General features: G+C 40.5%; 2 protein-coding genes across 3 annotated transcripts in view; both read right to left on the bottom strand.

Moving 5' to 3' along the window:
- gabra3 (gamma-aminobutyric acid type A receptor subunit alpha3) overlaps positions 1-6118 on the bottom strand; it is a 125175-nt gene extending 119057 nt beyond the window's left edge. For both annotated transcript variants that reach the window (XM_075486321.1, XM_075486323.1), the window contains exon 1: positions 5717-6118. The gene's annotated coding sequence lies outside the window, so the exon portion shown is untranslated. The remainder of the gene's footprint in view (positions 1-5716) is intronic.
- Positions 6119-22232: 16114 nt separating this feature from the next.
- On the bottom strand, positions 22233-24156 carry LOC142401936 (uncharacterized). Its single transcript, XM_075487387.1, has 2 exons — positions 23912-24156; positions 22233-23727 (listed from the first exon to the last, which is right to left on the bottom strand). Exons 1-2 carry the CDS (start codon positions 24154-24156, stop codon positions 22233-22235), a joined length of 1740 nt encoding a protein of 579 aa, XP_075343502.1.
- Between the last annotated feature and the right edge of the window lie 292 nt (positions 24157-24448).

Genomic DNA, 24448 nt, shown 5'->3' with positions numbered 1-24448 from the left:
AAGTTTGCTAAAAAGATAGGTAAGCTTCTTAAATGTATTTATGAGAAACATGAGGAACTTGATTCATACAGTTTACAGACAAAACAAAATCAACAAACACAAACCAATTATGACTAGGGTCATCTATGGAATATGTAGTGTGTGTAAAATTCTTAAAGGACCTGAAATAACTCTTCATTTATGCACATTTCTATGACGGCCCTCTTGGCAATAATGGTCCAAAAGTAGGTGCAGACTAGGGTATTGTGTTATTAGCAGGGGGGGTTAAGGGTGGAGGGAAAAAACCCTTATAGTCTGAGTGACAAGTAACTACTGTATATACAGTAGATGCACGGAGGACATGGGGGCCTAGTGGGTGTTAGGCATGTGTTTCCTACTGCAATTTTTGAGGTCTTCCTGTAAGTCTCTTGTGAAGGCTGCAGAGGCGTGTCTGTCCCTGCCTTGATTATCTTGTTCATAGTCCTCACAATCTTGTTCAAAATCACACTGGGTTGTTGAAGAATCAGGCAGGTTCATGGACAAATTCTGCCCATTTATCTGTTAAAAACGCAGGCACCATGTACAAATTATATACAATCTTTATTACAATTTTATAGTTGTTGCAATGACAAAATTAGGTATGCATGACAAACAAAAATGCAGCCAGCTTACCAAGAGCTACTTCATATTCATATTTTAGTCTATAGCTGTCTCGTTTTTCTGTTTAAACCTTTTTCTCTGACCAGATGCCAGTATACCAGAAGCTCAGGAATCAGAAGACGAGGACAGCACCGTATCCCTACAAGAGAGGACCTCTACAGAAAACCAGAGGAGGTTTTCAAAAAAGAGAGGTAAGAGGTACTCCTGTCCTCCTGCCCCTTCTCCTGCAGAGACATATGTTCATCCAACATTCTTATCAGCAGTTGCTCTTGTTAGCTCCTTATCTAGTGTTCTTATCAACAGGTGCTCATTAAAAATGGTGAACCCTCAGTGACTGTCCTACTTACGACTTCAGAGTTACCAGTAACTTTGATACTCCTGTGTCCCAAAGTTAGCTTGGATATTTACTATTTTAGACTCAATCTAGATAAGCACACATCCCAATTATTTTCACATTCCAATTATCTTTTGATCTATACAGCTGTCCTAGCTACATCATATGATAACACACAATCCTTGAACAAGAAAAGCTGACTTTTTCCCACTACAGTACGTTAAGAACACGGCATGTTATTTGGCTGTGTGACATATAATATGCAAGACAAGCTTACAGCTTTGGTATCTGCATCATGGCGTCACAGACTTCATGGCTTTCTAATAACATGATCAAGGTTTTAGGGCTAAGGAGGGGATATAGACCTAAATATTCATATTTAAAGCTCGGAGAATTGTGGTGGGTTGTGGGATAATTAGGCCTAGGTCTGAACAACAAAAATCAAAAAAACAAAACAGAACATGGTCTGCCGCTCATGACAAAGCATGCTCTCTTTCCCTCTCTCGTCGAGCAGCTTCACCTCCCTGGCCCTGCTTGTCGATTCTTTCTGTAAATTAATACAATAGAGACAAATAGTTAATGCTGAAAGTACTATTTACAATACAAGTACAAAAAGTAAGCAAGGCTGAAACATTGTGTTCTGCTGTAGCTACTCCTCACTTCACCACGTTTCTGATGCTGTTTTCTGATGTCTTTTCCTCAGCCTATCCATCAATACATTTGTAGACAGAAACTCCAAAGCTTCTTGTGTGTTGTAGCCCTGTTTTACTTTGGTTGCTAACTTTGTTTGGGTTTGTGGCGTGTCTGAAACATATTGTTGATCATGTAATGCAAAGAGCTCTAACAGGCATATGAACACATTGCGACTGTCTTCAATCATGTCCCTATTTCACCACCACATTTTTCTTTCTTTTTTTTATTTCAAGTTTTGTGAGGGAAGAAAACTAATAGATTATCAACCAGGCTTTTAGATTTTGACCAATCATGACACAGAGGTGTGACAGAGACTCTAGAAACATTGCCTGTTGGAGAGAGAGGCAGAAACCACACAAATCTTCTTAGCCAATACGTGCAATAAATCACTTGATGTTTCAAATGAGACATTCATGTTCATTGTAGTTACAAGTTAAAGTTCTTATAACTCTGTAACTTGTCCTTTTTATGCCCATTTAGGTAAACAAACTGTTGTTAAAAGAACCTGGACAACAGAAGAATGTGCTGCAGTAGAACGTCATTTAAAGAAATTAATTCTGATGAGCCAAGTCCCAGGGAAGGAGGACTGTCAGCGCTGCATCACTGCAGAACCTCAAGCCCTGAAGAATCGAGACTGGAGGGCAGTCAAATACTTTGTTAAAAATCGAATTACTTCTCTGCGAAGAAAATTTGAATGAAAGTGTTTCACTTTACAAGGTAATAGACAGGCTTGTAGGAGGAGGTGCTATAATATTTGAGATAGCCCTACTGGAGGCAAAACAAAACATGCAAATGATTTTATATTCACTAACACAGACTGAGCTCAGGTGCCTCAATTTTCCACTCAGTCTGACTGTATTGATTTCTGATATTATTTAGTGAATATGCTGCAGTATTAAGAAATTCAACCACTTTACATTACCTTCTGGGTCAAATTGACCCAATCTGTTCCCTTCCTCCATCCTTCCTTCTTTCCTTTTTCCCTTCCTTCCTTCCTTTTTGACCCAATCTGTTTCCTCCCTCCATCTATCTTTCCTTCCCTTTTCCCTTCCTTCTTTCCTCCCATATTTCCCTTTTTCCTTAATCCCTTCCTTCCCTCCTTCCTTCCTTTCGTCCTTCCTTCCTTCTTTCTTTCCATTTGTCCATCCTTCCTTCCTTGACCCAGATGGACAGCAGGAGGGTTAAGGCCATCTACAATAGTTGCCAGTGTTGGCATGTTTTTATGTTATTATGCTATTATGTTGTGTTCTTATCAACACAAGGAGCTGTTGGACTGCTTTCCTGATATCAAAGCTCACTGTCATAATCAGCAGTTGATTCATTTTAAGCAGGTGATTGTTTTTTGATTATCACTGCTCTGTCTACCTAATGTGAGGAGAGGAGATGCAGGATGTAAACCTCTGATGCAGCCTTGCAGTTTTTTTGTTAATAAAAAAACTATAGAAACAACTAATAAGTCCATCTAGTTTTTGGTCCCTGCTAAGGTAGAAAGACTTGACATATCTGTGTGTGTGTGCAAGTGGATCCCACAAGTAACAAATGCTAGAAACATGTCCCATAAGTGACCAAAAAAACTAGCGTAGAGAAGAAACTTTAGAATATGGCTAATCTAAAGTGACTGAAAATTTTTTAAATTTTTTTTAAGCTTGCCTGATTTTTTACAGAGGTCTGGGACCATTGGAAAGGGTGGGCCCCACAATTGGGTTAAAAACTCATGGCCCCATAAAGGGACAAATACAAGTATGTGTGTGTGTGTGTGTGTGTGTGTGTGTTTCTTTGCTCCTTATGTCTCAACAGATGAAGAAACTGGCTGTGAAAAGTCATTTATTTGTGGTCACACTGGCGAGTCCAGAGAGTCATCGTATTATGAGCCTTTTATAATGCAGACTGAGAGCTGGCTGTGAGGAGCTACATACGGCTGCGCGCTACATCACATTCAGAAGTGTGGTAAAAACAAAGCTGTGTGTGATGTCCTGAACAGGAACTTTAAAAAGAAAAGAAAGAAAAGAATGGCAACTCAGACATGGAAAGGACAGCATTGCGTGGAGTGGAATGTAATCTAATATGTGGATGTCATTTTATAACCCTTAACCTGGATGATTTCCAGGATGTAGAATGAGAGCATGGCCTCTGACAGTGGCTGGTTGAAACGCATTAAAACACAAAGCCAAAAGTCGAGCAATACCATAGTTGTTCTTCCTGTGAAGTGTCTGGATCTCAAGCCTACTTCTTCACCCGTGCATACCACAGACTGAAATGAATGTAGCCACCCTGGCATCAACCATTGGTTTATGGACTAAGGGTTGGCATCTTGTACTCTTGCTGACAGATGAGATGGAACTGACAGAAAATCCTGCGACACTATGCAAACCCACTGAGCAAAGGCAATGGCACCCACCTGTTGCTTAAAGCATCCCAGCCTTTTCTAATATATAACTCTAGATTTGATCATAATTTAAACAGGTAGGGTATGTAAAAATTCACCACCATATTGTCTTCATGAAGGGCTACAGTAGATGTAGAAGTGAAAACTATTTTTGAACGAGCCTTTAAAGATGTTTGTTGAAGAGTGGGGGATTTTTAAATGTGTGGATTTACTCAATCTGCAGATTTGCAAAGTTTTCAGTCTTCGAGGTCCCCTATTGGTGTACCGTATGTTGAATATATCTTGAAAATATGGCTTTAAAGATATGCATAACCAGAAAGATTGTAAAATAGCCTGGGAAAAGTTGCCACATTGTGCACACGGAAAAATAATCGTTATTAAAAGCATGGGAGCCCTGTTGGAGATGCCATCCGGCACTTGTCTATGACTTAAACTATTTGTTGCCATATGTGTGACCCTTGAGTTAGGCAACAAACAAACAAAACTGTTGCAGAAGGTCTTCTTTGCTCGAATGTGTTGACCCAATTATACATTATTTTCTCAAGGGGTGAGGGGTGAGGGTGGATGGGGGGGTTATAAGCACTTCTACAGTCTAGAAGATGCTTCAGCATATAAATTATTGAAACCACAGGGTCTGATGTTACAGAAACATCATTCCAGCTTGACATTTTTCAGTATGTGTCCAGTGGCACTTTACAGCCTCCAGTATGCATGGCCACAGAGATAGAGACAGAGAGGAGGCGTGAGGGGTTTAAGTCGAGAAAGCAGCTTTACAAGAAAGAATGAGCCAGACCCCTGTCTCCTTATAATGTGTTTCACTGAAACACATTATAGAGACTCATTTCGCTCATGAAAAACGCGCGGCCAAGTGAAAGTCTTAATTTTTCAGTCATCATAGATTCATTTGCTTTTAGCGTCAGTTAAACTTAGAGAGGCTACAGATAAACGTCAACTGTATTCGTTTTAATGGCAGTGCCGGGGAGGGGAAAAGGCAGAAAGCTCCAGACCCCCTCGTTTATTCCAAGCTTAAGTGAGCCTCGTTCAACAGTCTTATCACAGGTAGCGGTTGCTCGTTTCAGGTAAGATCTCCAGCACGCGGGGTCAAAGCACGAGACTTGAGTTAGAGTGCAGGTGCGGGTTTTATATCGGGCTTTATTTTTAAAGGAACGTCACGCGCAACATCGCTTAATTGACCATTAACAGAAAGTAGCCTAACAATTTTCGCCCGAGCCCTAGTGTCGCATTATGTTGCCATACGACTGTCCTAGAAGTCGACTCAAGCTCGGGATAAATCATTTAGCAGCACCGCTGTCAGAACTGCATCCCCATAAAACAAATCCGCGCGTTTGTTGCAAACACTGCCCAAACAATAGTTAATTCCCAAAGCGAAATCTTCATCCTAGCGGGGATACGCATGCGGCGCCGCATCCTCAGACCAGCATCATTATCACTTCGGCAAGGGAGACCTGTTAAGCCGTCAGTTATGCTGCGGCAGCTACAAAACCAGCAGTTGTTGCATGTGAATGAAACATTGCCTTTAAGCACACGTGAAACCATCTCCAGCCATTATCTACACACCAACATGAACGAAACTAAAAAAATCACACGACGTGAGACACAGCACAAGTAATGACAAGCATTAAAAAACATATAAAGAATCTCACCAGTAGCAATAAGGGTTGCGTTCTTGCTGTTTCTTCTCGCTCTTGCCTTGGTTTCCTTGGACTTAATGAGGTTCTGACGTTTAGTCCGACTGATTTCTCTCTTAACTGTTGTGATCCACTTGGTATGGATCTTTTTCCTCCAGCTGTGAAATAATGGATAATTCGGCGTCCTGTCTCAAAGCTCTGCCCTCTTCAAACTAACCTTCCCGCCCCCTCCTTCTATCCATCCCAGATTGCTGCTGGACAGGAGGGGCAAACCCTGAACCCGAGGGCTGGCTTAGAGTCGTTGATCTGACACAGCGATAAATGCCCACATGGACATGTAGTTGACGTTTGGTAGGGTTCACTGTTAACCGACCAGCTTGTCAGTGATGCTCCCCACAACTGGAGAGGACGCTGCCTCCTCCTTGTGCGTTTGTGCAGAACAACCTCTCATACGAGAAACAGGGGTACGTGGGTCCACTTATTCAGCAGGATCCAGCTGTCTGAGCTCTGACGCAGGTGCCCAAGCTTCAACCGCGACTTGTAGAGATGCCAAGCCTAAGAGCTTGCGCTGACAGTGATAAAGTAATCTCATTCGAGTCATTGCAGTAGTAAATGGGAGCTTATCTTCCCAATCTGTGACCTTGGGGGTTGTGTAGTCCCATCGGAGGGGCTGGCCAAAAATCAGGAAAGAGGAAGGAAAATATGAGACATCTATACCTATATAGATAAAATGTGTCCAAAGTGCCCTTGTGCATCACCTCTAACCCATGCTCACACAGCAGCAAATAGTACATGACTGTGTTTGCACTGTTCCAGCTCCCAGGTGTGTTTGTGTGTGCAGCAGCCTCTGACCTGATTTAGTTCTCAGCAATGTACACGATTAAAGATGTCACAACTGTCAAGACAAAACTGATGTGAATGGGCTGCTCACGATTAGACAGTTCAGGTTACAGGTGCATGAGTTTGGGAACTGCAGCGACCAGCTTGTGAATATTTTGGGGAATTTTAGAATAAGTTCTTCTTGATGACTATGCAAAAATACATAGAACACAGTTTCCTTTAAAACTTTTTTTTTGTTTTTGTTCTTTTTTTTAATTTATTTGGTTCAGGCAAGATTGCAAATCAAAAACAAATTAGTAAGTGAAAGTGTTTGTTGCATAAGATGATGGTTTGTAGCAATGACATAAATCATGTCTTGGTCTCTGAAATTTGCTTTAAAAAAAATAAACATACATTTCAGAGACTTTTGAGTGTTTTGTTAAAGCTCAGTATAAGAGAGACAAAGTGCAACTTTCATGTTTGATACGTTTCATCCAAACAACTTCTTCACTTTTCTGTTATACATATAAACAGGTACATATATTTTTTTGCTATATCTAAAACTTTATCTACATCTGCCTGGTTTTCTATTTTCTGCACTCCCACTCTGTTTTCTGTGTGGACCCCTGTTATCCTCTTTTAACTGCAGATGTTGCCAATCTGTCATTCTGATGAAAACTGGCCAAAGGAGACGTGTCTTAACTTTCAGAGTAAGTCCAAGCTGTGACACTTTTTGATTTGTAAAAAACTGAACTACGAATTGAACATTTTTTTATCTCTAATTTGATTCACTCGCTCTTATTTCTAAACTTTCGTGGTCAAGTTGTCCTCATTTCCTTATTTATTTATTAAAAATAAATTAAAAGTAACAAACTTTTGCAGCCAAAGCAACACGAGACTTAAGTAATCATATCATCGCAGAGGTTTACACTTTAAGTGACGTTAAAGTAAGTGCAGCTGAAATGCATGGTCAATAAATTTAAACAACCACAATAATAATTATGATAATGATGATAATGATAGAAAAGCCTTAAACTAATGCAGAAACTTTCACCCCATTCAACATTGTGTTTCCGGGTTCGAAGATTGCACTCAGTGAGGTTTACTGTAAAGCTTCATGCATCTTGTCTCTAATTAAGTTCCCTCGAAAGAGTGTCTTCTTGTTCTCACTGAGGGTGTAACGTTTGGGGGGGTGGTGCCATTTTCATTTATTGTTCCATTGTGAGGCCTTGTGAGACCTTAATTGTAATTAGAAGCTAATAAACTTGATTTTCTGTGAGCTCCTGTGGGCGAGGAGAGGGAGAGGGGAGCCCATTTGTGCAAAAGAATCTGTGTGAGTGGAGAAGAGACAGTTTGAGTCTCGCATTGAGATCTAAGGAGCTTAAGTTTATGGTGGAAATCAATCACCCAAAAGCTGAAGGTTCCCAATGTCATCAATGCCACCTGCTGTGTAGGATCCTCTGTTGTTCTTCATTTGTTTTCTGTGTCAACTCACAGCATAAAAGAATCAATTCCTTAAGAAGATGACCAGCTGAAAGCATGACATTTTGCATCTGCTTCATTTATTACATTTTTCCTCACAAGTTATGAAATTATTCAGGCACAATGTGCCTTTTCCACGCATTATGCAGTTACCTATACACTTAGCTTCCTTTCAATTATTCCCCAAGCCGGAATAATCATGGCCTCAAGCTAGTAATTATAAACTCAGGTACCTGTATGTCACAGCTTCTTTTCTTAATTAGTTCCAGCATGTGGGAAAAGGGTTTGAAAATAAATGTATGCAGAAAAAGTACTGCGATTCATTTAGAAATGGATTTGACCATTTTTGTGTCACAAGAGTAAAATATTCAATGCTCTAAAGTGCACGTTTCTGGTCCACACACTGAGTGTAATCCCTGTAGTCACACCATTCAAGAAAAAGACTTGACCCTCAAAAGGTGACAGTGGACAATCCTGTTCAGTTTGGCTGTGAATGGGAAATTCTGAACGCTTGATAACTGCTTCTTCTGGGGTCGCTCTCAGTGAGACACTTTAGCCTCAAGAGGCGCCTCTGACCGAAAGGTTGCACTCCGCGCCTCCAGAGTGTGAACACACATATCTGAATGTCACGTTGTTGAACAATCTCACTGTTGCATCCAGCCAGTTTTGTTTTCTCTTGCTGTCTTCTCTCTGCGCCTGATTAGTGTGACCTTTTCAGCTTTTTGTATTCCTCTACGCTGTGTTTTCTCCTACAATCATTACCATATACTGTATTGAAAATCAACAGAAGGTGGTTTACCCTGTTATTGGTTTGCATGAGTCCAGGTCTGACCAACAGGTGCCAAATGTATTAGGGTTGTCAGGGTTTATGAACAAATACAAGATGATCTGTCAACTTTGTGCAATTACCTTTTTAATAGAGCAGCATGTTATGTTCTTAAGGCTCTGCATAGCTGCTTACGAAGTTTAACAACCGCCCATAATTCTATGTGATGAGTGAAACGTGACCATTTACTACAATGCCCTTTATTGAATCTGGCAGCTCTTCCTTTGTCATCAAGTAGCTCTGCCCACCGCAAATTGTTTGTCCTCTTCACAGCTGCTTCCTGTTTTGCTTGATCTATTAGACTCATCCCTCAAAATGGTGCCTATGCCCCATCCCAGGCATACATGTGCTTGTGCGGGGCGCTGCTCTTTAGACTACAAGGCTGGTTTGATCTTGAGCTGCATGAAGACTGACGGGGTGCACCATTAAGAGCAGAATCTAAAGTACGTTGCCTAAAACAACTGCACAAACATTTCCACTCCACAACTGTAATGTTTCTGACTGAAATATGAATGTTTGCCAGGGGGACAAACATAATATTTAACGACTTCATGATGCTTTATAAGGGGTATCTGTTTACAGACCAAGTGCTGAGATCATCACAATAAAATCCAGCAACGCAAATCACTGTCAAGACTACAATGAATTGAAAAACATTTTAGATTGTTAACAAGCTCTTAGACTATCTATTATACCGTGTACACTTTCCGTTTTCCTGTCTATTGAATTCCTTGTCAGTGTTTGCCTAAATAACCCAAGATTGTTCATTTTATATAGCAGATAGCAGTCAAAGTGGCAGTGGTATATCTTACTTTACACCTATCAACAGCTGCAACCTATGAAAATGTTTCAGTGGCCCCTTGACTGCTGATGAAGTTCAGTTGCTGTGTAAGTAAATTTTTTTAGACATAAAGTATGTATTTTTATTTTGTTTCATTTCGTTAAAAATCTGAGCAGGGGTGATGTTTGAAAGTATAATGAGACAATGGCTACAGAGTGGTTTCATGCGGCCCAATTGGAATCCCCTTAAAGATTCAGCAGCAATCTGAATTCAGACCATTTAACTCAAAATAATCCCAGATGGGACTCTGGCATTTTCCACACAAGATGTGTGGCTGCTCCAAGGACAAGAGGTGCTCTTAGCTAAAACACACCGCTCTACAGTAGTGCTTCTCAATCCTGGTTCTTTGCACTCTGTGCATGACCGATTTTACATACATACCTTGTAATTGAAGCTCATTGCATTTACTCAGAATTCAGGTCCTTATTCAGTCCTTGATTAGGTAGCTGGATTGAAGGTTAACAATTGAAATAAAACCCCTGCATCATCATCCCCATATATATATATAAATATATATATATATACACATACACACACACAACTGGCCTCATGAGATTATGTGAGTGCTGTTTGTCTCAGTGGTGTGTTGTGGCCTCCTTGACTGTGGAGCACAGAACAGAAGTTTACATTTGCTCTCAGAAATAGGCCTCTGGAGATTGCACAGCTGAGCTATTTGATCAGACTGACTTTGTTTCCCCAATGGGGTTTCTTTACTGTTTATTTCACAAAGAAATACTCAGCCTCAGCAGTACATAAACTTTTGAAATTCATGTCAGTATCTGTTAAAGCAACATATGATGCGATATAATTCTGTTTCTGAGATCATTTCTGTTACTTTCCTCTGAATGACATTCACATGCAAGTCCAGTGAAATTAAAGCACAGCTGTTGTATACGATGACTTGTCAAATGACACTAGGATTAAAAAATCAGTTAACATGTACTCTTAACAGGCCATATTTCTGCTAGTCTTTTAGACTCATTATGTTTTCTGATGACAGAAACGGAGAAACTTGTAAAGAGAATGACTTTGTTTTAATCAAACGGATGTTAACAGCTTACTGGATGGACTGAGTCAAAGTGGAAAACTGCTCTGTTGTTTGAAGTAGTGCTGCTGCAATATACTGGCATCACTAATGATAATAATCAAGACGTAAATAGAATGAAATATTGATGTTGTGTTGAGTATTGCAATTAAATATTAGCTGATAAAACCAAAACATTACTGATTGTAGATTTGTTTTTGTATTTTTTTTTAAAGCTCTTGGCCCTTTATTATAGGTGTAATTCAACTTAAAAAAAACAAGATGAAAAACAAAAAGACAAAGTAACCAGTCCTAAAAATCCTGAACAGAGAATTGATAAATAACTGTTTAAGAGTCAAACTCTAAAAATCATCAATATAGTTCTCATTATGTCTCAGTTAACATGTCAACAAGCTACTATTATCCAACATGTTTTTGTATATTGATGGAATCAGACTTTAAATGCAGGGTTACAATCATTTGGAAATGATAGCTTTATCCTTCAACTGTCACTTAATGTTATCAGATACTTTTAGATGACTTTATAGTAATAATAAACAATCAGACATGTATTTTTGCTAAGCCTATCAGTAAGAGAAACAATTCATTCAAAAACTATATGAAATATATAAATAATGATTACTGTTCCATCTTTGTATTTATCAGAATACTAAACAGTTTATTGATTTATCTGTCAAAGTAGAAATTCACTTTCATTTGAAGCTTTTTTAATCGTAGCTCAGTGTCATCCTCAGCTTCTTACATTCCACTAGCTGCTGGGGAATGCAGCAACACTTTCAGAGGGGTTTGGATGTTCACTGTTGCTAAAAGGAAATAAATCAAATGGCTGAGTCTTGGCACTTCTACATCTAAAGCAACTTCTATCCTGGCAGTAGAGTAATTCTCACATGTTAATTTTGTTTTAGCTGTCAATCAGGAACCCTTTCTCAATCCATACATCCATTTTTTTATACCTAATCCAACTGTCGGGTCGCGGGGGGGCTGGAGCCTATCTCAGCTGTCATTGGGCAAGAGGCAGGGCACACCCAGGAGAGGTCACCAGTTCATCACAGGGCCACACAGAGACGGATGAGACAAACAACTGTCCAACTCACACTCACTCCTAGGGACAATCTAGAATCACCAATTAACCTGACATGCATGTTTTGGGCGGTGGGAGGAAACCAACCGGAGAGAAACATGTAAACTCCACGAAGAAAGGCCCCAGTCGGGATTCGAACCAGGAACCCTCTTGCTGTGTGGTGAGGTGGTGCTATCCACCACCGTGCACCCTAGGAGCCCTTTTATGTTAACAAAATACCAGAAAACTACCAATGCAAGTGCATGCATTGCTAGCTTGTTGCATGTTTAATGAAAAGAAACCTTTTCCTAAACAGGTTCCAGGGGATTCAATAAAGGTATCACAAAAACTGCAAAAAAGGTGGGGCGTGCAATATTATTCGACCCTCTTGCGTTAATACTTTGTAGCGCCGCCTTTTGCTGCAAGTCTCTTGGGGTATGTCTATCAGTTTTGCACATCGAGAGACTGAAATTCTTGCCCATTCTTCCTTGCAAAACAGCTCGAGCTCAGTGAGGTTGGATGGAGAGCGTTTGAACAGGAGTCTTCAGCTCTTTCCACAGATTCTCGATTGGATTCAGGTCTGGACTTTGACTTGGCCATTCCAACGCCTGGATACGTTTGTTTGTGAACCATTCCATTGTAGATTTGGCTTTGTGTTTTGGATCATTGTCTTGTTGGAAGATAAATCTCCGTCCCAGTCTCAGGTCTCTTGCAGACTCCAACAGAATGGTCCTGTATTTGGCCCCATCCATCTTCCTATCAGTTTTGACCATCTTCCCTGTCCCTGCTGACGAAAAGCAGGCCCAAACCATGATGCTGCCACCACCATGTTTGACAATGGGGACGGTGTGTTCAGGGTGATGAGCTGTGTTGCTTTTACGACAAACATATCGTTTTGCATTGTGGCCAAACAGTTCGATTTTGGTTTCATCTGACCAGAGCACCTTCTTCCACATGTTTGGTGTGTCTCCCAGGTGGCTTGTGGCAAACTTTAAATGAGACTTTTTATGGATATCTTTGAGAAATGGCTTTCTTCTTGCCACTCTTCCATAAAGGCCAGATTTATGCAGTGTACGACTGATTGTTGTCCTATGGACAGACTCTCTCACCTCAGCTGTAGATCTCTGCAGTTCATCCAGAGTGATCATGGGCCTCTTGGCTGCATCTCTGATCAGTCTTCTCCTTGTTCGAGATGAAAGTTTAGAGGGACGGCCGGGTCTTGGTAGATTTGCAGTGGTCTGATACTCCTTCCATTTCAATATGATTGCTTGCACAGTGCTCCTTGGGGTGTTTAAAGCTTGGGAAATCTTTTTGTATCCCAATCAGGCTTCAAACTTCTCCACAACAGTATCTCGGACCTGCCTGGTGTGTTCCTTGGTCTTTATGATGCTCTCTGTGCTTTGAACAGAACTCTGAGACCACCACAGAGCAGGTGCATTTATACGGAGACTTGATTACACACAGGTGGATTCTATTTATCATCATCAGTCATTTGGGACAACATTGGATCGTTCAGAGATCCTCACTGAACTTCTGGAGTGAGTTTGCTGCACTGAAAGTAAAGGGGCCGAATAATATTGCACGCCCCACTTTTCAGTTTTTTATTTGTTAAAAAAGTTTGACACATCCAATAAATTTGATTCCTCTTCACGATTGTGTCCCACTTGTTGTTGATTCTTCACAAAAAATTAAAATTTCATATCTTTATGTTTAAAGCCTGAAATGTGGCAAAAGGTTGAAAAGTTCAAGGGGGCCGAATACTTTCGCAAGGCACTGTATGTATATATATATATATATGTGTATGTGTGTATATATATATATATATATATATATATATATATATATATATATATATATATATGTGTATGTATGTATATATATATATGTATATATATATGTATATAAATATGTGTGTATATATATGTATATATTCCTGGAAAGCATAAAACACTTTCATAAGAAACTTTCTCACATGTCATGCTGGAAAACAATGTACCATGGGGGTAACTTCATAAATGTAGAACGCTGTGGTTTGAAGACACTATTTCCATCTCAGCTGCTTCCTCTAGATTTTAGCAGCTGAAGCTAAATAGAATAACGACTTTATGAATAATGCACATTTAATGTTAATATTTAAGGAAAGGAATCCAGCACAATCTCGGCTCAATGGTAATAATGAAACAATGATGAATACAGTTGACAGTGCTCATAAAATTCTAATAATGTTGGAATAGGAGCTATATTATAAATACCCCTTTTTAAACCAAGCCAGAATTGCGAGACATATTCCTCTTATTCTACTAACATGATTATAGTTGGATATTTAAAAGATTTTAAATTCATTCATGTTTATTTTTTCTAAGGGGCCTTTTTGTCTTTATAACACAGATTAAAGTGGGAAGGTGCACGTTAAAGGGATTCAAAGTCCTGTGAAGGAATCTGTCAAGAAAAGCATCGTACCAGCCTGCATGTTGGCTATAAAGCCGGTTACATAAGATGTCTGGTATGTCTAAATGTATTTTGTATGTTTGGTCACAACATCCTCTTTGACAGTGTAGGCAATATCAGGCTATAGGGAGAGGATTTCCTTGCGTGTTGTCTTGTGATCTTGAGTATTTTTAGAAATTTCATTTAGAAAAGGTTTGATTCTTCATCAGAACCAGTAAAATCTTCACACAGACTCTTCAATGCATGTTTTCAGACACACTCCGGAGATTTGAGCTATATGTAGCATCACTGAAAAAGAACCTGCCAGCCGTCAGCTCTAAAGGCCTCAAAGAGTTTACAGTTGTGGATGTGGATTTTCGGAAACAGGATATTCTTTCAAAATGTTGGGGTTGGAGAATATCCAAAAGAATAACTTTGGCCCAGGAGTATTTCTCTGCAGCAGTCATACAAGCATGACAACTTTAGATCCTTGTTTTGGGTGTGAACAAACGTGCAGAACCGACCATAACATAGTGCAGCAGCTTTCTACACACCTAACTATATTTCATCAATATATAATATGTTTTTTAAAGAATAATGTTTCTTCCTTGCAGTGAATTGTTCCACCGCAGTAGTAAGCAAAGATTCATCTTAAAATAATAATTTAGCAAGCCCTTTTAGCAAATCCCTTGTTGTACAATGTTTCACATGTTCAGCAGAAAGCAGTGATTAATTCAGAAAAAGAACAAAAAAGGCTCTTAAAGGAGGAGAGACTCGAGAGAGTTTGTAATGCATTCAAAGAGCATGTAGAGCTCATCTTTCTGATGATACAGATGGCACTGGCAGCATGGGCATTTTCTGCAGTGCATAAGTAGATAGATAGATAGATAGAGATAAATTGGAGATAGATACATTATTGATGTGTTTCGAGAGACAACATATATGATTTTAGGTGGGAAGGCAATTAAGAAGGAATTATTGAGCAGGCACAAGTTATGTTAGTCTGCACACAAGGGAAGGGGGGGGGGGCAAGCATACAGAAATCAGCTAGCTGTTGTGCACAACAAACATCAGCGTCTAAGACATAACCTTCCACACAGGTCCATCTTTCAGCTTTCTGTTCCTGTTGGAGAACTCGAGCCTTGGATCAGGCATCTGGAAGCAAAATATTTTGAGAAACTCTGAGCCTGTGAAGCCTGAAGCCAAGGCTGAACAATTTAAAGTTTGGGGGAAAAAAACATGGCCAGAGCTTACAGCTTGAGACATCTTCATAGACAAATGATAATTTTCAAAAAAAAGGGCAGAATCTGGCTGCAGTGGAAGAGAAATGACTTTACTGTATGAGGAACCCAAAGTTGTAAAATTCATCTGAAAGGATATGTGCGTTAGAGAAATGCATTATATGCAGTTCAGGAAAATATGGTAAATAATATGCATTATTACAGAGTCCAAACAGGCCATTTGTATCTGAACTATCATCTCTGTTCAAGGGAGCAGTTTGAAGTTGATGCTTGTTCTGTTTAGGTAACATCGTAGATTTACGCTGTCAGAAATGAAGAAAAAAAAAAAGCAAAGTTTTTTTCAATGACAGTATAAAATGACTGACTATATCCCATTATCTGCCTGTCAATAAATCATATGGGCTGACCGGGATTGATCCACTGCATGGCAGAAAGAGGCTGACAAGAGGGGTTGTGACCTTTGCAATGACTGGAGGACGAACGATAATGAAAGCGTCTGAAGCTATTATCTCTTCATCACTAGGTTTCTCTGTATGATCAATGAACCAATATAGCCTTATGTGTGCACCCACCTTAAGTCTTCAGAGGCCTCGATGTGTTGCGACTATCAAAATGTCTGTTATATGTATGTATGTTAGCGGTGCCGCAATCAACCCGGAGAAATTTGTGTTCTTTAAGCTCTGATTCACATGTGTTCACAAAGCAGATATGTAAATGACAATTTGGTCAACATTACACAGATGCATAAGATAAGACAAACAACTGCTGGTTTTAGAATTTTTTTGTGCATGTTTTGTCACAGAAGTGTAAAAAGGTCCAAGAATAGCCTGCGTGACATTGTTCAGCCATGATGTGACCTGCAGTGAAGCATAATAAATCAACAAAAGCAACGCCTGCTAAGTCTTGTCATCCTATGTTTTTTTTTTTTTTTATCTGGACAGAAAGTAGAACTGTACTTTAGATTAGTGGTTGGCAGACAAAATAATTCTTTCTTACAGCCTGACGCAGTAGTGCAAATATCATCAGCGGTGGCTCCTCTGCTCCCTTCCTGCATTTCCCCACACTTGTCTCCCCTTATTTCCTGTCTATCTTGGCAACATAGGCAAAAAAAAATGGCTTCTTTTGTTTCTTTGCTTTGTTTTTTACGCTTTAACTTGTTTTTCATCTTGATTGTTTAATCGTAAAATAGTAGAAGAAAACAGAATTTTGTTCAAGAAACTTTACGCAAAATAAGCATCACTTTGTACAAAGAAAAACTGAATGTTACTGATTACTTAATCAGCCATTTATGTAATATATGGAAATCTGTGAAAATATTCAATACAGCATCCTAAAACCAACCAAGTTCATTTAACCACAAACAATCCTCAGCATGATCAGTAAATGTTGTTTTTGAATGATGATAAATCTGTTATCTTTTTTTAATATTTTTTTTAAATCAATTTTCAAATAATTAGCTAATCATGTCAGTGACAAACCTGGCAGTTTGAGGATTTCCTGCAACACTAAAGACAGACCAACACAACACTATACATTAAAGGAAAATATTTTCATAGAAACACTGTGTTGCAGAACGTTAACCTGATAGATAACTACAGTAGATACATGGATTAAACAAGAGTCGTATTTTTAGACGAAGCCAGGATTGCTGTTTCTCAGTGTTTTAGTGAAGCACTAAGGTGGCTTCAGGTCGATAATCAGTCTTTTTTATCTAACACAGCCAGCAATGAAGTTTCTTTAATAAAAACAAACAAACAGCAAAAAAAACCCACATCAGAATGACCTGAACATCAAACTTCAGATTTTGTTTTATAGATTTAGCTCCACTTTTTTTTTTCATCACAATGATTCTACCTGTTTTATTGAGATTTCTGTCTGAAAAGCAATGGGGAAGCAAAAAAAGAAGCTAGTCTACTAAATTATTCAAAGACTCGTGTTGTTGCTGGACAACAGATTGTTGTCTGATGTAAGTGCTTTTGTTTTGGCGGATTACAGTGTTTGATTTTCTCTGATACAATGCTTCACAGCATGAAGAAGCTCTGTTTTCAGTGAGCTTGTAGCTAATTACACCGTCCAGATCCAGCAAAGAACAACAGAACCATTATTTCTCTTTATATACTCCCACAAGGGACAATTACCAGGAAACAATGCCAAGTTTTTCACTCTTGCTCAGCTGTTACTGTGCACATGGCCTGACATTTAAGAATTTGCAGTCTGCTGAATTTGATAAATGAAGATTTTGATAATGAGGTGGCTGCTGCATCCCACCTCTGGACACTATTGTGAATACCACATTTTAGATTGAACAAAATAAGCCCAGTTTACCCTGAGCACAGGGCATGAGTAATTTAGCATGGTAGTTTGCCATTAATGTAAACCCTGAGCGCAGGGACCACGGAGCTAATGTCAAGGTGAGGAATGCAGACTTGCACCTCTGAGACAACCACTGCTAATGATTTAATTTTCTTGGAAAATATGTGGGCAGGAGGAGATGAGTAACATTCTACCCTAGAGGTATCAGATTGGAGAATTTTCTCTGTGGTCTGCACTGACGCAGTCGAGACTGGTCTCAAACCTACACTGAAAAACAGCAGTATGTTGTGCTTATACACAGGACTGTGCAAAAGCCTTCCCCCTCATTTTGTTTCATATTGCCGAAGAAACCGGAAAGAGGTGAAGTGATTAATTGACACACCGCATGCAAACATTGATGTTAATGCAGTATATGAGGCAAAAACCTAATGAGGCATGTGCAATTCTTATTAAGCTTGAAAGTCAATTTTGGTCTGACCACCTTTATTCTTCAACACAACATTTTTCAATCCTTCTTAGACTAGCTTTCTTCTCATTTCTTTAAGTAGTCTTCGGAAATACTTCAGGCTTCTTGAAAGACATTTCAAAGCTCTGTTATGGCTATTTGCTGCCCTTTGTTTCGCTCTCTGTCAAGATGATCCCACACTGCTTCAATAATGTTACGGTCTGGATTCTCGTGAGGATTCATCACTCCTTGCTCAACCTTTTCTCCCCGTTTCCCTTCCTTAAGAATGGTTTGTGTAGACCTTGTGCAGAAAGAGACCTGTTTTCATCTCTTCAGTTAGGTGCTTTTTATGCTCGAATGATTCCTAAGTCAGCATTAAGTGGTTTAATGAACCACAAAAAAACAAAGAAACAGAAAAACCCACATTCTTCTGAAACTGATCAGGTTCCAGGACTGGACTGAAAATGAGACAAAAAAAAAAACAATGTTCAACAAAAAATGTGGAGAAAGCCTGGAGATCTATTGGCTCATTGAAAGAAAATATAAAGAAATGATGGCTGACTCAAGACAAAAAGTGGCAAATGGCTGAGTCCTACAATTTTTTATCTAAGGTGAAGGTTTTTCTGTTTCTTCCTCCTCAGAAAATTAAATAGAGGCAGTGGCTCAAAAACCTCCCACAGTTGGCCACTGTTTTGTGCAGCAGCTCAACTCGGCTGCCAATCTAAATCAAATTTACTGCTTACCTTGTTAGCAACCACTCTTTTATTTTAACACTAGAGGCTGACAGTTGACAGGCTCCAATTACAGAAATGATAATCAGATGGTAATGGTCACCCAGCTGTCAGACTAAAATAACTCAAAAACGTTTTTATTGCACAGACATGCTGCCCATGAACCCCAGAAGAAGAAGCTGTTTTACTGTAAGTGATCCCCTGATCTTCTGTAGTTTCACCAGAGCCCACTGCATTTTATAATCCTGTTCCTTCTTTTATAAAGTGTGTCTTCATGTCACTCATGAACAGGTGCCTTATCAATTATGTTGCTGCTGACAATAAATACATAAATAAAGACAAGAAAACAAGACAGTGAGCAGAAGTCCAAATTTCTACTTTCCATGGGATCATTTGTCGCAAACAAAGACCAAGAGATGGACGCAGCCACTAGTAGCGTCATTTACTGATTTCAGGACCTCTGTTTTGAAGCCTCAAGTTCAGCATCTTGGCCATCACTGACAGGAAACGAGCAGCTAAATATGTGGGAGAGAGGAAAGGTGACATGAAAATAAAATATTAGGGGCAGTAGATGGAATACATAAATAACACCTGCCTTCATTTTTTCCATCTAATTTTTTCCCTGGTCTGTGACACAGAACACTGTCATGTAAGAGATGCTTGTGTAAGACTCACCCTACACAATGTTTTCAACTATCACCGTATGATTCCCCACTTTTCAGCCACTTTTTAGGCATTAAAATCACATTCTTTTAAACAGAACTTTGGTAAAGGAGGGTTTCTAACAGAGGAGTACCGCAGTATTCTCAGATATGATTCCTGTTAACTACTGGATGAAATATGTCAAGTAAAAAATAAACGTAATGGGTGAGATAGAATCACTGTTTTGTAGTGTATTCTCAACACCCTCTTACTTTTGTTCAGAGTAAGAGCTGTCATGTCACAGTGCATTTCATCCAACTCTCACCTTCCAAAGCAGAGCAGGTGCAGAAACGGCATAAATCCTGTGAGCCTGTCATGGATTTTACCACTGACAGCAGCACGGCTTGTGCAGTAGGAAATAAATTTTGATGGAGTGCGTGTATTTCTCTTGGCAGAAAGTGTTCATAGCTGCAGGGCAGCTGTGTGTTGCTTTGACCTACAGTAATGTTTTTTTAGAAGCACAAATTTAACCCTAGTATGGTGGTTGGGTCACTCTATTTCATTTTTCAGTATTTATAAAAAGAAAATTAATACAATGAAATATGTTGTTTTTTTTTAACGGAAGCCCTTGTCTCATTTTCTCCGAAGAACATTCGAAAGAAGATATTTTTCTTGAAGGGAGTCTGTTCAGCCCTGTGCACATTTCTATTACATGTGTGTGATTCTGGTTAACTGAAACTTCCGGTCATATTAAATGATAACAGGAGACAGTGGTGTTCCTTCATTCTGTCTTCCTCTTACCTGAACCTGCTGTTGGTTTATATAATGTATTTGTTTGTGTGTTCCTTCAGCTTTGCAGCACGTTTTATTGACAAAGCACAACACTCCAGTGTTTTACATATATTTTTGCCAAATGTCCATAACTTAGAGCTACCTCAAACATTTTTACATGAATCATTATGCTGTGTTATTTTAAAAACCTGGTAATGTTTTAGACCAATCTGACCTGCCAACATTGTTTGAAAGGTAACATTTGCCCTATTTCAATATTCTATTTTTCAACTATCCCTATTTAGCTTTATTTCATATCTTAAAGTTGCAGACAGATTGGACTGAGGGAGATAAAGGAGGCTAGCAGTTTCAGACTGGTCCTGACTCAGGGATGCTGCTTTCATGCCATATGCTTTAGTGAACTAAGCCACCGGGAAACTATTTCCAATCTTTCCTTTCACAGATAAAGTAATGAGTGTGGTTCAGTCTTTCTTTCTCCTTTATTATCCTTTGATGACCCGAAGAAAGCTATCCTCACTTTCATCTGCTCTTTTCGAGATTACTTGAACTTACCCTGTACTCCACTCAGCAAGATTCACTCCAACCCTCTGCAATTAGTGCAACAGCTACTGTACTCATGACCAAAACATATGAGTCTCTTTTCACAAGTTCCCAGATTCAGAAAATACATCTCCGCTGTTTTGATTTGTGATGCGGCTGACCGAAACCTTAGATCTACTGAGTGGAGACCCCAGGGTGTTTGAATCTGACTTCTTGTTCTGTTCTTTTCCTTATTTTCGACCAACAGTATATTCAGCTATTTATTCCTGAAAGTTTGCTCCCACCAGCTGAAATCATGCACTGGTATGGTCAGAAGAAGAAACCAAAACTTGATGAAAGTGAAGGGGAAGACTGCACTCTGATGTGGTGTGCAAGGTTGATAAGGAGGTTGTGCAATATTTACATCATGACTGCTGCCTCCCAGTAAGCTCTGCTGAATGATTGAGCTCTGACTCTGTAATCTGAAGTTCCACCATGGTCTGGTGTTTTCACAGGAACAGCCAGCACGACTTGATGAGGCACATTGAGGGCTGCTCATTGCCGGGTTTTGTAACTGCAACACGATCACGGTAAAGTGTGTTTTCATTTGAAAAAAAGAAAGAAAAATACAAAAACAGTAATCCTCCGATAGTTTATATCACAAGGCTGGATCAGGACCAGCTGAGCGTCTATGAATCTCACAGCAGCTTTATAGAAACTACTGCAAAATGCAATAATACATGTTAGATATTTTCCTTTATCTAGTTTCAGCACCCTTGTGAAGTTGACAGTAGATTAACTTTTTTATGTGGAAAAAAACCCAAAAACATAAAACAAAGCTGTTTTTACAAATTCTCTTCTTGTGCATTTAAGAGAGAGGTGATCCATCAGGAATTGTGATCTAATACTACAAAACTCTATCAGAATCCATTTACTTTACGTCCATTATTTCCCTGGATAATTGAAAACCTTCACCTCCTGCTGCTGCAAAATATATTTATCCAAGGCAATCCACTGTGTGGTGAAATATTTCTGTTCAATCATTGCTATCCATCGAGCCATGGCTACAAAAATTCCAGATACTTCCACAACTAAAAGAAGTATAAAGCTTGCTGTTTTAATTTACTAAATCAATTGATAGTGAGGTAAATTTGTCCCCATTAGAGTTTTTGTGCATAGACTTGCATTTATTATATACAAGATACAAAATAGTTTTATTTGTCACGTACAGTTCTAACATACAGTTTCGTGCAACTTAAGACACATCATCAGTGTTGACACCTGGGTTCACTGGGTGTTTCGGGTCTCACAACAGACACCCTCGCCCAGGGGACCCAGCCGGGGATGATCAAGTCCCGGCTTGTGTCTTAAGAGCATTTGCCCACAGATCGCCCCGCTTGATCCACAGCCATCTGGACACCTTTTCTGCTGCGTCACTGATGTTCTTGATGGCTCTCCTGTTTTGCAGTCCTTTCAGTCCCAGCATCTTGAGTGCCCTGATAAGAGACTGGCCAGCGAATCCTCTGCATCCGACCTCGATGGGGTTGCATTGGGTCCTCCATCCCCTGCTTTGGCATTCACTGGTCAGCTCCTCATACTTGGCCCTCTTCCTCTCAAAGGCCTCCTCTATTCTGTCTTCCCAGGGAACAGTCAACTCCAGCAGGACCACTTGCCTCGTTGTTTCCAACACCAGGACCATGTCTGGCCTGAGTGTGGTCACTGCGATGTTCTCCGGAAACTTGAGCTGTCTCCCTAGGTCAAAAATCAACTGCCAGTCCCTGGCTGTTGCCAGCAGTCCCCCTGGTTCGCTCCTGAGCTGCTGTGGCTTCTCCCCAGCCCTAACAAAGGCGATGGCCTGCCTTGTTGGTTGTAGGTGTTTGCTGGTGGAAATCCCTGTGCTGATGGCCTCAGCAATGACCCGTAGCACTTGGTCATGGCGCCACCGATAGCGCCCCTCACCTAGTGCTCTTGGGCAGCAGCTCAGGATGTGCTCCATCGTTCCAGCTTTTTGGCAGAGAGGGCACAGTGGGTTCTCAGCCAAGCCCCAGCGGTGGAGGTTGGATGGGCTTGGGAGGACATCGTAGACCGACTGGATGAGGAATTTGATCCGGTGTGGCTCAGATCGCCATAAGTCTGTCCACGAAACCTTCCGGGCCGCTGCCTCCTCCCAACGGGTCCATGCCCCCTGCTGACGCATCCCTACAGTCCTACTGCAGCGGGCTTCCTCCACCCCTGCCCGGACTTCTTCCTGGATCAGCTGACGCCTTTCCTTCCCCTTAGCCTTGTTGTAGGAAGGCCTAGGGTTGCTCCCTAGTCCTGCCCGTCCGGTTGCCACTGTTCCCACCAGCTCGCTGTGCCGCAAGCGGGACTCGGCCTGGTTGACTGCCTCTTGAGCACACCACTTCCTGCCGGTCCTCACCTCTATGCCAGCCGAGGAGACTTTGATGTCACTGGAGTCCCTATACAGCAGCACCTCTCTTGCTCGGGGAGCCATGAACTCCTCTGTCAGACTGCTGAAGGGTAGTTTAAGTTTGTTGTTCCTCCCGTACAAGGCGATGCTGCTGAGGCTTCGTGGTAGGCCCAACCACTTCCGCAGGAAAGAGCTGACCTTCCTCTCGAAGCACTCGACGGTGGTAATTGGCACATTGTAGACCAGCAGTGGCCAGAGGAGTCGAGGCAGGATACCATGCTGGTAAAGCCAGGCTTTAAACTTGCCTGGTAGCCCTGACTTGTCCACTGCCCTCAGCCAGGTTCCCAACTCCTCTGATGTTGCTTGGAGTGCTGCAGTGTCCCTCAAGGTGCAGTCATAGACAGTACAATGTAGAGTGAAATTTTTCCTTGTCCTGCTTCCAATAAAATTAAAATTAAAATTAAATATGAATAATATAAGAGCCTCATCACAATAGGACACACAATTTAAAAATGTCTCTGTGTAAACAGTCAGTGTATGAAAAAAAATGTATAAGGTATTTAAAATGTACAGTTTCAACAGACAGAAAGTGAAAGTGATATAGTCCAGTTTAATGCTCACTGTTGAGCAGACGGATGGCCTGGGGAAAGAAGCTTTTCCTCGTCCTCTCAGTGTTGGTTCTCAGGCAGCAGGGAGAGGAGTGAGTGTCCGGGTTGGTGGGGCTGCCTGAGGATCTTCTCAGCTCTTGACCTGCATTGTCCTGCAGGTCGGGTAGGGTTGTTCTGGTAGTCCACTCAGCTGAGCGGTTTGGACTACTTTCCTTAGGGCCAAGAGGTCCTGTATTTTGTAGCTGCCCATCCATGTGGTGATGCTCCCACTCAGGGCCGCTGACAGGTTTGGCTGGGCCCGGGACAAAATTCTCTGAATGGGCCCCCCCCCCCGAACATTCTCAGAAAGAATGTTCGGGGAACAAGGCGGAGCCCATTCATCTGGCGAGTGTCAAGTTAAATCAGTCTAAACGAAAGTTACAGGCTACCCCAAAACGTCATGTTTATAACCCATTCATTACATTCAACTCTATCTAAATGGCAACTTCACACGTTGCCATGTCTATACTGGCTTATTTTAAACAAAATATGGTTAAACCAGAGCCG

This window comes from Odontesthes bonariensis, chromosome 16 (assembly GCF_027942865.1).
Source record: "Odontesthes bonariensis isolate fOdoBon6 chromosome 16, fOdoBon6.hap1, whole genome shotgun sequence".
NCBI lineage: Eukaryota > Metazoa > Chordata > Actinopteri > Atheriniformes > Atherinopsidae > Odontesthes > Odontesthes bonariensis.
Note: the sequence above shows the minus strand (reverse complement) of the source record. Positions and strands in the feature narration are given on the sequence as shown.